At 34.8% G+C, this 17,740-nt stretch overlaps 1 protein-coding gene across 4 annotated transcripts in view; it reads right to left on the reverse strand.

The window, feature by feature from the left end:
- The window catches only part of USP25 (ubiquitin specific peptidase 25), a 115,905-nt gene that overhangs the window by 27,282 nt on the left and 70,883 nt on the right, over positions 1 to 17,740 (reverse strand). For all 4 annotated transcript variants that reach the window (XM_033130531.1, XM_033130522.1, XM_033130539.1 and 1 more), the window contains 7 exons: positions 16,876 to 17,003; positions 16,397 to 16,492; positions 15,097 to 15,258; positions 14,240 to 14,466; positions 11,230 to 11,300; positions 10,297 to 10,525; positions 8,728 to 8,922 (listed from right to left, as the gene is read on the reverse strand). In XM_033130531.1, coding sequence (XP_032986422.1) covers positions 8,728 to 8,922; positions 10,297 to 10,525; positions 11,230 to 11,300; positions 14,240 to 14,466; positions 15,097 to 15,258; positions 16,397 to 16,492; positions 16,876 to 17,003 — 1,108 coding nt within the window. The remainder of the gene's footprint in view (positions 1 to 8,727; positions 8,923 to 10,296; positions 10,526 to 11,229; positions 11,301 to 14,239; positions 14,467 to 15,096; positions 15,259 to 16,396; positions 16,493 to 16,875; positions 17,004 to 17,740) is intronic.

Below are 17,740 nucleotides of genomic sequence, written 5' to 3' on the forward strand. Positions count from 1 at the left end.
TTGTACGACAATCCTGTACTAGGTTTCTACAGACAGCACAGTAGCTGTTCTTCACACCTCCCTGACAAAACCCTAACCTTGAATGAGCCCAACCTTCTGTCTTTTCTGAACCTGCCCCTGGGAGAGTGTTGTCAGAGGAAAACCAATTAGAACTGGGCAAAGGGATACCAACATAAATTCAAGACGTCAAATATCATCCCTACGAAGAGCTCCCAAAGGTGTATCTACTACCCGCGCGCTGATGTCCAGACCCACAGACGCACCAGCGCGCTGTGAAAACAGTGCCTGGGTGTTTCGGACACAACGCCAAAGGCTTCAAGTGGGCCTCCTCCTGTCTCTCCAACGTCACCTTGGTCCTTCGCCCCTTGCTCAAAAAGGGGCAGATACTAGCCTTGTTTCAACTTACCAACTACATCAAAGAGGAGTTTACTTCCAACCTTCGCTCTTTCCTCATTTTCTTCTTCCTGGCTGTATGTTCCCCTACTCTCACTCCCCTCATCTAATTACTACCTTATCCTTTGGCTTAAACACCCCTTCCTTGAGAAAGCATTACTGACTGCTCCACTTCTAGAGCAGGTTTCTCACCCTTGGCACTACTGACATTCTGGTTCAGATCCTCTGGTGTGGAAGGTGGTCTGGCGCAGCCTGGCACCTACTCTCTAGATGCCAATAGTGCTGTTCCCCAGGTGTGAAACCGGAAGTGTATCCAGTATTTCAAATGCCCCTGGGGCGGGGGAATCAGTCTCAGATCAGAACCACTGCTCTCAAGTAACATATTTTCTATTTAATGGCACCATAATTATGACTTCATTGTTTCTGTAAGCATTTCTTTCGAGCCCATATTCCCTGCTGGATTGTATGGGCAGGGGTGCTATCTCCCTTCTGCATTGCAAGTTCTTCAACACTTAGCATATAATAAAGCACACAGTAACTTAACGGAACAAATGAATTAACAAATAAATGAATGAATGGATGTGAGGAATAAGGAAGCACACTGAGATGTTCTACGATACTGGGACTGGTTAAGTGAATCGTTCCTCAGTCAACTGGTGGGACACACAGGGTTCCTCTTATCCCTTCCAATATTTGATTAATTTTTAAAAAATCTCTCAAAGTAAAATACTGGTTGAAAAATACTACAATTCCAATGCATGGCCATCCATTTATCCAATAAATTTTAATCAAGCATCTAACTGTGTGCCAGGTACCAGGCTAGGGACCTGGATTCTGAGTGTGAACAATACAGCTAGTCTCTGCCCCAGGACGACGCCAGTCAACTATGAAGAAAGTCATTAATCAAAAAATGACACAAATGAATTGGGCCAGTCTTACAATAATACATTTTAGGAATAAAATGGGGTAGGTGTAATCTGAATGATGGGTAAGAGACAACATGCCTTTTTAGCTGCAGGATGATGGAGTGGGTCTGCCAGATGGAAGAATGAAGAGCCACACAGCGGGCATGAGCTGGCTCTGTGAGAAGTGTGGCTAGACTGCAGCACAGGAGGAGGGACAGGACAAGAGACAGAGTAGGCAGGGCAAAAATCATCTAAGTTTTGGGGGCAAAAGGAAGTGAGTACATGTTTTCAATACAATGGCAACATGGCAAGTTTAAACAAATTTATTCCAGCTACATGTAAAGAATGGATCAGACAGGAAAGTAAAACTGAAATCTGTGAAGGAACTAGAGTGACATGAGCAAGATAAGATTGTGTTTTGGAGTAACAGAGAGCAATAGAGGGAGAGAACTGATTAGATTCGAGATGAATTTTTGGATATGAATAGGTTTGAAGGCTGGATGTGACTATGACTCCAAGCAGGTGAGATGTACTATAACAAGGACACTAGAGGGAGAAACGTGCGTGATAAGGAGAGAAGGTGAGGGACGTGAAATGTCCTCATTTCTGTATTTCCTGACCGGACTGGGATGTTCTCTCAGGGCCTCTATAATGGAGAAGGTAAAGAAAATCCTAGGCTACACCTCCAGCTTCGCAGGGCTTCTGCTTCTGGTAGGGTTCATGATAAGAGGCTCAAGCTAGCTGCTTTAGGGCTTAACAGAGAAGCTTCCCACTGATAATGCTTTTGCTTGTGTTTGCCCCTTTGTCTCTTCTCACTGTAATAGATGAAACATCAATGATTGATTGATAGTGAGCTTAATGCAACAAGGGCCAGGAAATCCATCTGGTCTGACACTGGTCTAACTCATCGAAACCTGGACAGTAAAATATAAGTCCTTAGGAGCAAGAGTACTTTTATCTGATCAGCAGTCAATACACCTTATGTCATGGGGGCCAGGGTTTCCGTCTACATGGGAATTTGAGTCTAAAAACCTTATGAGTAATGCTGAATGACTGTGCCTACATGGCATACAGAACTATTTGCTCTAGAGTTTTCCCTGTTTATAACCTTCCAGAGAACTTAACTTGAGTGGTGCTGTAGTCACAGTAGGGAAACCCGCAAGGATTCGAGATCTGGGAGTTTGAAAACAAAAACTCACACTTCATTCCCAGCATGTTTATTGAGCTTTTGCCATTTTTAGTACTGTGCTTGGTGCTGACAATGTAAGAAAAAAAACTGACATAAAATTCACTCACTTTAAGGAACTCTCACTAAAATCAGATAACTATAAACTTCATTACAAAATAAAGTACTGAATGCAGTAATAGAGTTATGCACAAGGTTCTGTAGAAGCACTGAGGACCCAATATACACACTTGGGATGATACTGCAGGTTAAGAAAGACTTTCTACAAGAAATGCCAACTGAGCTGAATCTTGAAGGATTTGTAGAGAAAACTGACTTGAAGATGGGAAAGAAGATTCCAGGCAGAGGGAATAGCATATGCAAAGGCACTTTAAGGGCAGATAAAAGATTAATAAAATCCTGGCTATTAATGAGTCTTTACACCAGTAAGCAAATTAAAATACAAATACAACATAAATTTGGTGGTGAGAACAGATTAGGATCAAGACCTAAAAATAAGAGTTGCTATGGGGGTAACTTTAGGGGGGTTCATAAAGACTTTGGGAAATGAGGAAGGTCTTAAAGAATAAGCACAATTTCAAGAATATTGACGGTTAGAGGACATTTTTAAAATGAAGGATATTTGAAAAACAATAGGAAAGTTCCCTATAAGAGTAATAGGGAATCATCTGGTTTAGATGAAACACAGGTTCTCAAAGGGAAGCAGTCTTAGAAGAATTAAAAGGAGTCAGCTGGTAACAGAGGGCCCTCATAACAAAGAAAATAAATTTTGGCTCATTTTGTCAAACTAGAAGAGTGAACAAACAACATGTTGACTAGAATAAATAAATAACCCAAATGAGAAAAATAAGAAGCTCTTCCCACTACTCAGAGGTAAGTGCTATTAATATTTTTAGTATCATGTATTTCTAGACTTTACCTACCCACATTTTTCAAACAAAAAAAAATATTCTGAATATACTGTTTTTAACTTAATATAGCAAGTATTTTTTATGTCAATATAATTTTTTTCTGGTTATACTGTGTTCTTCTGTATGGATGGCTAATACAACTAATACCATACTGTATATTTAGGCAATTTCCATTTCTTACTTAAAAACAACAGTAGGACAAAAAATTTGGCTGTGTGTGTGTGTGTGTAAATACCCACAACGACTTTTGCTCATCCTGTAACCCTACAGAAGCCTCGTCATTGCTGGCCTGTGTAAATGGCAGGCACTCAGCACAAAGGCCCATGCTGTTTTCTTTCTGTTCTAACTGGCACTTCATATACTGACTGGTCCCTCCGTTCAATGGATTATTCAGGCTTCAACGCGGAATACAGCAGGTGATTAAGTGTGCATAATTTATTCTTCATTCCTGGAAGTGTTCCTTGGCTCTCTACCTACAGCTACGAACTCCTAAATGCACTCATTTCACCCTAAATGGCCAGTTCTCCATGGAGGTATATAATATCCCTGTACCTAACGTACCTCTCAAATTATTTATTTGTTCTATGGGTGCTTCGCTGAGATTTGTGGATGGCTACCCTCCACATGAAAGATTTTTCTGGCCATGACCTATGTTGCTAATGCAGAGGCTGCATTTCTCTGCTTGGCGGTTACAGAAGACCCAGCAATCTGAGTACTCGGAGGCTGAGCCTTTGGCCCACTTCCACGTGAAGTCAGGGCCTGGGAGGCTTGCGAGTGGTTCTACTGAAGCACATTTCCTGGTTATGCTCGTCAACATTGTAAGAGGGTCAACTCGACAATCAACTGGTTTTCTGTTAAAGTGTAAGGATCTGCTCTTTAACTGTAAAAACAAAAAAAGCAGCAACATCTCGTATCTCCCAGAAGTATCTAAAACTTTGACTTAACTAATGAGTCATACTTATTTCACATCCAGAAGAATATTTAAAGAGGACTGCTTCAAAAATACGCAGTTCATTCATTTCTAGAAACGTAATTAAAATCAGATGAGTCCCCAAAAGCAGCCTATAGAGAGCCATGCTAGGCTGGCTGCACATAATCCCCAAAACTTTTACAACTCCAGATTCCCGGGTGCCACCACAAACAGCATCCTGGGAATGGGGGGTGGCTTAGAGGCTTAGGAACCAGAGTAAAACCTAAAATTCACCCAGGACAGAGTTACATCTGTACTCGACGTTTTGCTAGCCTGCTTCCCTAATGCAGTTATTTTGGCTCTACTTCTAAAATGCTGGCATTCCCAGACACCGAGGACCACCCCTAAGTAACTCACTGAAATCTCCATAGGGAATGAACTCAAGTCAGAAACCTTTCAAAGGGCATCTACCGTACGTCATTTACTGTGCTAGATTCTGCAAATTTACACAGGAACATCACCCAGGCCCTGTTTCAAGGAACTTGAGAATGCTGAGAACACAGTTCCTTCCGCGAGGTCTTACTTTTAGTAACCAGCTGTGCTTTCCTGGAACACCAGCTTGTTTTTAACTTGTAGGCAGTATTTGTACAAAAGTCCCAGAGCCAATTCTGCATGCCAGCTTGAGGTAAATTTATGAAATCTTATGGAATAATTTTATACCAATATTAACCATTTTTACCTTATTTTTTGTTTCAATTTCTTTGTTTTTTTTTTTAATTAGGGTACGCTATGTATGTTGTAAGGACTTGAAATAGTTTTGTTAGTAAGACAGGAGTAACACAAGTAAAATAATAATTCAGGCAAAGCTCTTCTCTCCTTCAGATTAATTTGTTTTATAAATATAGCCTAGAGCCATGCTCTTACTCAGAGGCACACCTCAGAAGTATCTGAGGATCTTTTAATAAATATATATTCTGGACCCTTCCTTCAGAGATTCTGATCCCAGTAATTCTTAGGTGCTCTTAGGTGGGGTAAGGTGTTTACACCCAGAAGAAAATTCCCCAGGTAATTCTGACGTATACACCCATGGTAAAGAACTGTTGGCTACATCTGTAAACACACGTGTAAGTTCTCCTTTGCAGTAAGCAGGTCAGGGAGGTAGCATGAGATGGATCAAAGAATACTTTCCCATTATTTATCACTTGGTTGCAATAAGATAATGAATGGTACTGGAAGAGTGATGCCTATGGATTTCTTGGTCGTATGTTAACAGAAGAGAAATAAGTACTGATTTAATTAATACTATATAATATTCTTATTGGAATATCACTCAGAAAAAATTGATTTTAGTATCTCTTATGTTTTATTTTTGTTGAGAAGATTTGCAGGGAGGAAAGAAAATCACTGATGGATTATATCAATAAGATTTCCTTGTATTACTTCCACTGATCACTCATAATCCTAGTGTACACCTGAGAGATTTAAGTATTAGGTTTCTTTGATAGTTTTAAAGTATCACACCAAATTAAACAAATTACTTTAAAAACTGTGAAGAGAAATAGGAAGAAGATGACATAGGCATTCAAGGAAAATTTGACTACTAAACATAGCAGACAAGTGGTTCCAATAAACTTTATAGTAAGTTCCCTTATTCAGTTGTGATATATTAAATTCCCCTGAAACACATGACAGATTTCTTAACATGATATGCAAGGTAACATAAGTAATAGAAACCAATCTTTTCAACAATAATCTCATGCTCCAAATTTACAGACTTAGCACTTTCTATTTCTACTAACTCAAACAAAGTATATACTTCTAGCATTTCCACAGAGGACATAATGCTTCTTATTAAGGCAGTGTTGCCATTGCTTTCTAAAAACCCAGGCTGGAAGATAATTATGATAACAGTTATATGTGAATTGACCATTTCAGTCTCTTTATTTTTCAGTTATTCTAGCTCCTTTCAGAAGTATCTGCATTTTTTCCAAGTTGTTTAATGCTAAAAAGAGAGACATGAAAATATATGCCAACTACCTACTACTGAATTTTTTAAAATGATAAAACAGTACATAAAGTGTATGGTGGAATGTATTGGTCAGCAAAAAAGGGTGTGGGGCATATAAACATGGTCTTTTCTACAGAAGAAATATGACAAAAGTAAATGGTTGGGCAACGTTAGCTAGACCTGTCAGACAGGAATTAATATTCTCCACTAATGTGGGAGTATGTATTAGTCTGACTAATGAGAATAAGACCTAGCCGGACAATCTGCTCTAAAGCGTCTTTTGGAGAAAAATTAATATAAAACCGGTCTTATTTTACTATAAGACCAGGTATAATATAATATAGTATAATATATAATATAGTATAGTATAGTATAGTATAATATGATATGATATGATATGATATGATATGATATAATATAATATAATATAATATAATATAATATAATATAATACAATACCGGGTCTTATATTAATTGTTGCTCCACGCATTAGAGCTAACTATCCAGCTACGTCTTATTTTCAGGGAAACACAGTAGTAGAAATAAAATGTGTTAAATTGTAAATTTAGAGCGTCTTTAGAGTGGGAAACAGACCAGATGAAGAGGAGAAGACTACAGAATTTAATACCTTGATGCCAAAAATATAGATGAACCAGGAACAGAGTTGTAGCTTAACCAAAGAACGGAGGATGCGCCTTCATCTGAGTGCTCAGGTACTACCACTTACGCCAAGTATGCAGCCCGTCCTCCCACCAATAAGCTAAGAACAGCCACATACATATGGAGGATGTAAAAGTTAAGGGGAGAGTAACACAGTAGCTCCATCTTGGGGCAAGTTCTGGGTAGTGGTTTGGGAATGGTATGAACAGAAGACAAGGAATGAAATCACACAGGGATGGAATTGGATGAAACTGAAAGGAACTACAATGTAGTTTCCACACTGTGATTTGAGCTCAGAAACCTCCTGACATCTACTAAGCTATTTTTTTTCCTACTAAAGTGGACAAAGTCATTGTAATGAAACTGCACTGTTGTGAAACCACCAAGCTTCACCTGTTCTACAAAGTGGCTGCTGATGTATGGAAAGGAAGTGCAGTCCTGCATGAGTAAAAGCTCACCAGGCCACTACCCCGGTATTCAGCTATACTGTGTTGCATGCAAGTATCAAAATGATGGTACCTTTGTTGGTATAATACCATTATCTTGGTCTTTTAAGAGTTCTAAATGAATGCCTCTTAAGGTCAAGATCAAGGATTCAACTATTCAATTTATATGAAAACAAGTTACAAGCCTGAATAGTCTGTGCGTGCCTGCATCAGTCACAATACCACGCTGTGATCCTGTTTATCTCCCATTGTAAGAGTAATTCCTTCTAAAGATCAAATGATAATGCTGCATGGGGATCTGTTTGTAAAAGAAGAAATTACACAAACAAAATGCTTCCAAACAACTAAAAACAAAACACGCAGACCTTGCAAAACAAAGAAAATAAAAAAAGGCCATTCAAAAAGATCCACTCAGAACTATAAAAAAAAAAAAAAGACAAAAAGTTGGGAGAAAAAAAATGTGCATTTAATTTACCTCACCATTTCCCCAACTACTACAGAGAGACAGCACTTTTCTACAGTAGGAAATTAATCTTAAAAAAAAAAACTAAGACATTCTGTTTTCTATTTTGCTAGAACCATTTTCTTTATTTTTATATAGTATTTACTCTAAATATTGATTTCATCAAATAATTTTTAGAATATTTAAAAATATTTGTATTTTATACATTTCTGTGTTTTATAGGTCTGTACATTTTTACTTGGAATATATTAAATATTTAGTTTTGGCCAATTTTGTTTTAAATTTTAAGAATTCCCCTCCAAAAAAAAAATCGAATAAATACTCTATTATTAGTAGCACCATTACAGGATATATATGTGAGTATGTTCACATATATATGGATTAGTGTTATTTTGCTCTACTAGAGTTCATTTTATTCATAGTTTTAGTGAATTGATTTGGGTTACTTGTTGGTTTCAGAAATCAATTTTGATCCTTCCTGCCAAGAAGGATCAAGCCCAATCAAAGTAGGCAGGATAGGCAGAGGGAGAGTGAGCCGAATCATCTCATTTACCTTGAAAAAGGTATACATAGTTATATGCACAGGTGGTTGGCCCCCCAACCCCCGCGTTGTTCAAGGGTCAACTGTATATATGTATACAGTCATGTCTGGCAAAGGGGTAAACTAAATTGTTACCCATGGTTATCTCTGAGTGATGAAATTTCAGATGATTTTAACTATCTTCTTCATACTTTAAGATAACTAAAGTTTGCTTTTTTTCAATAAGCATATCTTATTTTATAATAAAATATCAATAACAAGTATGATATTGTAATAATATACAGTTTAATAAAAATGCACTAACCTGTTGAAGACTCTGACTCCCGCAATTTCTGAGATGCTAAAAGTTTTTCCTGCAAAGCCTTCTGGGCAAGTTGTGCATCCCATTCTTCTAGTTCTTTTTCAAATCGCTGGTTGTCTTCCTCAACAAAATCTCTTAAATCTGGTGGTAATGTTTCTATTCCAACAAGGGCCTGCCCAGTTTCTTTATTAATCTCCTCTGCAAATCATATTTCAAAAACTAATATAAAATTATGGATTAAAGGCAAAATGCAAAGTTCAAAATAGAATGCATTTCAAATATGAATTATTACAATTTAGCAAATCAATGTTACCTAAAAATTAAAACTCAAAACAAATGCTAAGAAAAGCAATGATGCAAATATTTGATAACGTGTAAGTAATGCTTTCAGCTTTTATATTTAATCTGGAGTAAAAAATGAAACAGACATAGAGCCAAAATTGTTACGCAAATACTGACATAGTACTACTTTTTCTATTTTAAGAAAATACCAGATGTTTGATTATTCGTGAAGTAAAACTTATCACAAAATGAGAAGAAATAACTCATAACCTTGTTAAACTCAAAATAGAACTACAATTCTTTTTCATCTGAAGCAGTTAAGTATAGCAATATATTTGTATGTAATTTGAAAATCAACATAGCAAGATTTTTTTTTTAATATTGCATAAATGTTATTTAAAAGAGTTATTCAACTTCTACTCCACACACACAAAATAAATTTTAGCTTTCAGTCATAAGTGGACTGCCTAGGCTAGTTTTGCTGAATGGTTTAAACATAAGGAAATCAGTTTCAATAAACCTTCTTTCAGTTTCAATAAACCTTTATTGTTTTCTATATGCAAAGCCTATATTAGAATACGAAAAATAAAAAGACTAAGATATAGTATGACATAATGCCACTTCAGAGTGAAGTGGGAAAGACAAGTGAACATACAATTCCAACACACAATAAGTGCCCGATAGAGGAATGCTATGAGAACACAAGAAGGGTTACTATCTGGCAGACAAAACTTGGCAGAGCAGATGACACCTAAATTCAATATTGACAGATGAGCAGAAATTAGGCCAAAGAAGAAATACGAACATAACTAGCCAAAAATAAAAATAAAAAGCATAAGCACATATAGATATAAATGTGTGAAATAATTTGGTGTGAGCAGAATACAGCAAGAAGTTCAAATATCAATAAAGTTTGAAATGGACAATGGTCAGAAACAGAGCTGGAGAGACAATTAGAGGTCAAAAAATGAAGAATGACAGGCAAAGGAGCTTGAATACAAGTCAATGTGCGACGTAGTCATTAAAGAATTTTAAGCAAGAAGAAACATGTCACATTTACATTTTATAAGTTACTAAATAATTAACTTTGAATACAAAATTTATTCCTGTTCTCAGCCCCAGTCATATACTTTTCAATCCCAATTTACTCACTTACCCAGTAGCACTTCCTAACCATATCCATCACTCTCTGGATGAATTACACTTAACTAATCACGCCAGAGACCAGAGTCACATAAAAGGACCACTTATTTAAAAATCTACACCACCCTATATATTTCAAATTCTTACCTTGTATTAAGAATTGTGCCTTATCATTTATGTACATTAAACAGTATGCACTGGCATTTCTATAACCACCAAAAGAGTCCCTCACTAGCTCTTCCCATGATGATTTTGTCACGGCAATATCATTGTACTTCATCCACCTGTTTTCACGGTGATCAAAAATGTATGCCCAGTAGTGCCCGGCATTAGCTTGGCCTTCATGAACTAAAACAGCATGTAAGCGATACGGAACCTAAATGTGAAAACAGAAGAGTTAAACAGCAGTCAAGCAGTCTATTGTACTATATTCCATGAAACCCACAAACTATCTGACTGGAGAATAGATACCATAGGAGCATATGCTTTCTCACAAGAGAAAACTGGTTGAGATTAAAAGTTTGAAGATAATAAAAGGAGGGGAAATAAATAAGCTAAAGACATGGATAGCAGACAGGTGTGTTAATAAGATGATTTTCAAAACTCTGAAAATGTATTTGTATGCATGTATTTGTTGACCAATTTCAGTTATTTCTTTCAAATAAAAAACTTATGATGAACACTTTTATTTATAGTAATGATTTTTCTAAATCTTCACAATTATACATTGATGACTGAGTTTAACAAAATGACTTATATAATGTATACCAGAACTTCCAATGTAATTGAACTCTATACTTTCTCCCATAATCTTAATAAACAACCGTGTAATTTTTCCCATAATATTTTATCTTTAAATATTAAGGTGTTTTGGAAAATTGTGATATATCCTATTGTAAAATAATAAGAGTAAGCAATAAATACAGTATGAAAATATAACTGAATGGGGGGAATATTAATATGGCTTAAGTGCAGCAATTTAATAACAACATGTAAGGAAAATTAGGTTAAGATAAATAAAGATAAATAAAAATATGTAAATGATTCTGATAACATTTACTAGCTCAAAATTTAACTTACTTGGATCATAGATTTGTCAGAGTACATTAATTCAATTGTTCGATGGATTCTGGATATGCTTTCCTGTAAATCTAAGAATAGATGTCATTTAATGATTAACATCAAGTATGTTTTACTGAGACTTTTAAGGTAGGGACTAAAGGTTTTCTTACCAATATGTTAGAAGAATAAGGAAAGTTCCCTAAAACTGTTCTTAAAAACATTACTATTTGAAGTTTGTATAAATAGAAACATAGATCTCTTTAATATAAAATATTGATCTCTTTAATAAAAGATAGAGCATAAATGCATAATTAAAAAACAAAACAAACATGGTTCATTTAGAAAATGTGCAGAACCAATAAAACTTAACTTTGTTCAAATCTATAAAGGCAGGCTTCAATCAAAATTAAAGCTAAATCCCTTTACATATTTACATATAACAGAAAAACTTTAGAATAAGTTCACATATCATATACCCCAGGGGTGCCCCAAAAAATGTATACCCATGACTTGTATTCATCTTTTGTTATCAGTATATATTGAGTATTTCAATTTTAATACAGTTTTTTCCTTTCTTAAAATGTATACACATTTTTTGGGCACCCTCTTTATGTATATGTAATTGAATAAAAATTCACTATAATCACCAATGGAAATACAATTACGAGACTCTCATTACTCATTATTTCTACTTCCAGTAGAAATCTACCCTTTGTTACAAAATTATTCAGAGTCACAGGTATTCATAACTATATTATCTATAATAATGTAAAAAACTGGAGACAACCTAAATATCTGTCAATAGGGAAATGGGTATAGTATAATGGTATAACCACACTATACTGTGAAGTTGTTGGAAAAAATCAGGAACAAACGATGAATGACTACAAAAAAGTATTAGTAACTTTAGAGTGGGGAACGGCCTTCCTAAGCCTGAGACAAAAATCAAGTAACCATAAAGGAAAAAGATAAGACTCCCTTCCCAAACATAAGAAAATATACATTATAAAAATGAAACAAAAACAAACATAAAAGAAGTCAAATAACAAAGACAAACAGGGAAAATAGTATTTGCAGCATACACTATAGGAAACAGGCTAATACCAATAACGTTACAGTTTCTATTAAGACAAATGGTTCAATATAAAAAAATGAGTACATGTCACAAACAATAAATTTATAGAAAAATAAAACTACATTCCTAATTAAGGAACACACTGAAATACCACTTTCTTTCAATTATCACACTACCACAGACTAAAAAATGCCCAGGGCTCAGGAGGATGTTGAGATGGGCTCTCTCATACAGTTAGAGGGAATGTAAAAGTGTTCAATGTTTTGTGGGGACAATTTTAAAATAGCCAAATTTAAATATATACACAGTGGACCAGAAATAGCACTTTAAAAAATATACCATACTCACAAAAGTGTGTAAATACGTATGCAGAAGACCAGCCCTATTTTCAGTGAGTATCAATATAGAAGTCAAATAAATTACATCATATTAATATGTTACAATATTAATCAATTGCTTAAAAAATAATGCTAACAGCTAATATCAACAGGGATGAAAGAGAGGAAACCAATATTCCCAGGAATATCTTCTTACCTGCTCCATGTTATATTATCAGTCCAAAACCTTATCATGTGAGTGTCTCAAGTTCCTCAAACTTACAATGGCCCGAAGGGGACTCACATACTCCTACTTCCTGCCCCACACCAGGCTGCCAATTTCCAAACTCTTCCGTGATTCCTACCATTATGAATGACTAAGGGAAACATCCTTCATTCCTCCCTCTCTTGTCCATGACTTACACCTGTCAGTTATCTCCAAAGAGTATTTTAAATCCATTCATTTGTTTCCTCTCTCAATGCTACCTAAATGTCAAAAGTTTCCTAGCTTCTCCTCTTACAAATTTTACACAACTAACACAATCTGCCAAGTTCAGTAGAAAATTATCCCAAACCTCGCACAGTGTCCAGGAAACACTATGTGCTTAATTAATGTGTGCTAATGAATTTAAATACAAAAAATATTCCCTTATATATAAAATATACTAAGAGAAATATTTACAGTTACTAATGCTAATTGTCATAGAACTGCTCTTTACATGTTGTCTGTTAAGCATCAAGTTGGGCATCTAAAATCCAACAATCGATATTATTTAATATAGTTCCAATCTTTTGGTATAAAACAGTAGTGATTTTTAAATTTAAATTTAACGTTTTAATTCTAAAAATCCTAGGTTTTCCTTTTTCATAGATCAATAAAATTGGGGGATGATAATAGGTATTATATTTTTGACATGTAAGAAAAAATTATAATAAAATCTACCATAAAATGTTAACATCACTTCATTTTAAAAAAGGACATTTTAACAATAGTAAAGTGGGAAGGACATAATTTCAGAATAAAGGAGAGAGCCTTCCAAGAAAGGACAGATGGCAACTTAACACCAACACACATATGCACACATACCCCCCACAGAGCACTGTCCTTATTTTTCTTATTTTGCTACATGTCAGTTAAAACTAATTACAAGCTGGCACTGAGCTCAGAGATTGTATTTGGAAATCTCATTAGAGCAGAGTGAAAATTAAAATTCACATTTCTAATTCTTAAGCCTAAAGAAAAATTTTTATCACTTGAGCTTCACAGTGTAAACATCAGGTACTTGTAAGCACATACTTTATATGTACAAAATATGATGCTGTGTGATGTTTCACCCATGGAGTAGCTGTGAATACCAGTTTGATATAAATTTAGAGCACTAAACTAGAAAATCAGACCATCTGCTATGACATTAATCAGCTAAGTAATCCAGGGAAAATCTTCGGTCTCGCTGAACCTGATATTAAGATCATAAAAATGGGACGCCAGACTAGCTTATCTTTCAGAAAACCCTTTCTAGAAGAAAAATACTTTAAATATTTGCATATGAAATCCAGAGGCGATTTCCCTTCCCAATTTTAAGTTTATATGTAGCCATCTGAGGCAACAGTAACTAGGCTATGAGAAGCTTCTTACCTCTGGTGTCATTTTCTATTTCTGTCCTCCAGCGATGTAAACAGCTTTCTAGCACAGAAAGTTCTTCTTCTGTTATGTGCCTTGGTGCTGGGTGCATGGGCAAATCTGGAGGTACCCGAGACTGAGTGAATGGTTTGTGGATTACCGATCGGGATGAAATGGCAGCTACTGATGAAGGTGACGTGCTTGGCAGTTCTGAAGGAGGCGCTCCCTGTGGTTCTGTTGTGCTGTATTTTTAAAGTATAAAATATTGTTAAACTTTCCAAACTGAAACTCTGGGCAAAGACTGTGCCAAACATATAGCATTAAATTGGCTTATAATTTCAAAAGGACAAGGTCTTTAAAAAAAAAAAAAGAAAGAAACATGTAGATTAATCTAATATCTTAATGAGACTCTTAACATCTGAGGACTACATTATTGTAAGGATGAAACTGTAGCATTATAGTAGAAATGGCTTGATTATATTTACTAAAAAAAATCTTATATGGACCAAAATTATAAAAACCTTCCCTTGCTAATACTTACCAGCTTACACTACAGAAGAAAATTCTAATTTAACAGTATTATTTTCATGAGTAAAAGGTTGAAACATATAACATACCAAAACAACTTAAAGTATAATTCTGGACAGAAAAAAATATGATGAAAAATGCAATCTACAAAAATTAAATCGCTTGAGACAATGAAATAAGAAAGCACCCAGAAGACATACAATCTTCTAAGTGAATCTAATCTTTATAGAGTTCATTAAAATCGCCCACAACATGTATCTTATAAACCTTCTTTAAAGGGTATCAATACATTGTTATGTAATATAGGTAACACAGCTGTCTCTTGTATCAAAAACACTTTTTACCTTGGTACCGCCTGTGATGGTATGGAACCACTAGGTGGGGAACTAGCATCAATATCATCAACAGGAGAAGTGCAAACAGGTTTACTGGAGGCAAATTCCAATGCATACTGTAGAACATCTACCAACGGGAATCGTTTGGGACCCGAGCCATAGCTTAAATATCTGTTAACCATAAAATGTATGAATGCTTTTATTTGCATATAAAGCAATTTTTAAAAAATAATTTTTATATATCATGATAAAAACACTTTAATGAATCTTCCTCTAGTGAAATTAATTTTGCTTACTAATGAAAACGGTAGGACTGAATATACATTCAAGAAATAAATTAAATAGTCTCCAAAGATAGGAAATCAAAGCTGATTAAGACTGAATGTGCGTACAAATTGTTATAATTTTTAAATGCTGCTCTTAAGTTGTAACCCAAGAGGAAAATGAAGTGACAGTTCAATCTCCTGAGACTTTAGTTTTAGATCTGTCATGTGGTCTCAAGATCAAGATGGTGACTAGTATTATCCTACTTTTTACCTCTGTTCTGATACTTTTTAGGAATAATAATTATTGAAATAGGATGTATTATTTTTGTATAAAAAATTTTAGGGTATTAATTTTAAAATTAACACTAAAAGAAGGGAATGCAGATTAGGTTAGAGGTTGCAAACTGGGCCACATTTCAGCCTGTACACTTTTGTCTGAACTATAGAATATTGACAGTCTAGATTTCGGCTTCTTTTGGAAACATTCTGAACCCCTAGACAACAGTGAGATGACATTCATCATGAGACCACCCACTAGTCAGACGGTAGCCACTCCACAGGAATGTACTCTCTCGGCAACCCTTGTCCACCACTTATATTTGACTTGCTTCCCTTCTTTATAAAGCCTCCATGAGGCCCTGGTAGGGATGTGAGTTTGTGACTTCTGTGCTAAACAGGAAAAGTCAGTCACTGTCTGTTTTAATGGAATCTCAAGAGTAATAATTAGTCTCATGAAAGAAGAAACCTCAACTGTAGATTAATTTAACTTTGTATCTATTTTCAGCACCATAAGCTGAAAATGTCGATGGTGAGAATATTTAATTTTAAACACCAAAATAATCTTAAAATGCCAACTATAAATTATTTTAAGTTTCTAAGAAATCTCAAAACTAAACTATATAAGCAAAAATTATCAATTCACAATGATTATCTACTCCTAGAATCATAAATTACTCAAGGCGAATTTAAAATGCAAGATTCTAGACAGTCACTAAAATATGAATTCCTATAGATAGCTCACAGTTCTGTAAAAGTTACAATACCTTTCTAATCTTTGTTGTAATACTGTGAGATAATCTTTTAGTCTCTTGATCTCTTCCCTCTTAATCCTTGTTATTTCTCTGTTTCTGTGCATGTATCTGTCAGGAAAAAGAAAAATAGCAATCATTAGTGTTTCTAAATCTCATGGAAGTAGATACAATATTAAGTCTAGACAATACCACAAAAGACCAATTTGTTCAAATTTCATAATAAAATACCATGAGAATACAAAATAGTATTTTTGAAAATTCTGACAGAATTATAATACAAAGTAACTTTTTAAAACTTCCTTATTGCATTATTCCCAGTAACTATACCTTTCTAGACAGAAAAAGACTCCCATTTTCCTTGACAAATGCTACTAGATATATTATATAAAAAATAAAGATTAATTCTAAGCAACATTCTTCTCTAAAAACAACAATAATTCTTCACCTGGTTACTAAACTGTTTCAAAACTAAGTCATGCTGTAAACCATACCTGTCCAGATATAAAACTTGAGGAAATTCTAATTTGTTATGAATTTTTTCTGGTCTTCCCAATGCCTGATTAAATTCAAATCTTGACAATTCAAATGTTAACACAGGTGGTAGTTCGGTAAACCAATGCTGAAAGAAAACAACAACAAAAACTTTAATACCACCTTTCTGTTTTCTCTATTCCAATTTTAGGTGCAGGATATTACAACTGGCATTTTCATATGTATCGTCACAATGCTGACATCACAAATAGTTGACTGAGTATGCAATTTATTTAAAACTCAACCTCTTCCTAAAAATTTTCCACACCTCTTGAAAATTCCAAGGATAAGGATAACACACAACCAAGAAAGAGAAAAATCTTCTAATGACTCTCCTTCTCCCATGATAATTGTTCACATTAGAATTGGGTTAGAATTTCTTCTAACACAAACAGAAAGCCACATCTTAGTAGCTCAAATTTATGTCACTATTACTACTATGAATGGTACATATACTTATTATAATCAACCACACTGTCAAAAACCTGTGAGAAAGTAACTTGTAAGATGTAGGACACAAAGGAAAAAAGATTTATAGCATAAATGATCACAATATTCATGCTAAAATCTAGAAATTGATACTTTCCTGTTTTAAATTTAATTTTCCTACTGGAATTTTGACTAATTTAAGAAAAAGATTTATCACTAACACATATAGAGTTAATACTTACTGTAACTATATTTAAAATCATTTTAAATGACTAGTAGTTAAAGAATCAAATGCCTCACTGCTAAGAACCAACTCCTCAAACTTTGGTAACTTGTTCAGTTAAGCACTGAATACAACAAAACTTCAAAAGAAAATTACTTTCATAAAACAGATTG

This window comes from Rhinolophus ferrumequinum, chromosome 2 (assembly GCF_004115265.2).
Source record: "Rhinolophus ferrumequinum isolate MPI-CBG mRhiFer1 chromosome 2, mRhiFer1_v1.p, whole genome shotgun sequence".
NCBI lineage: Eukaryota > Metazoa > Chordata > Mammalia > Chiroptera > Rhinolophidae > Rhinolophus > Rhinolophus ferrumequinum.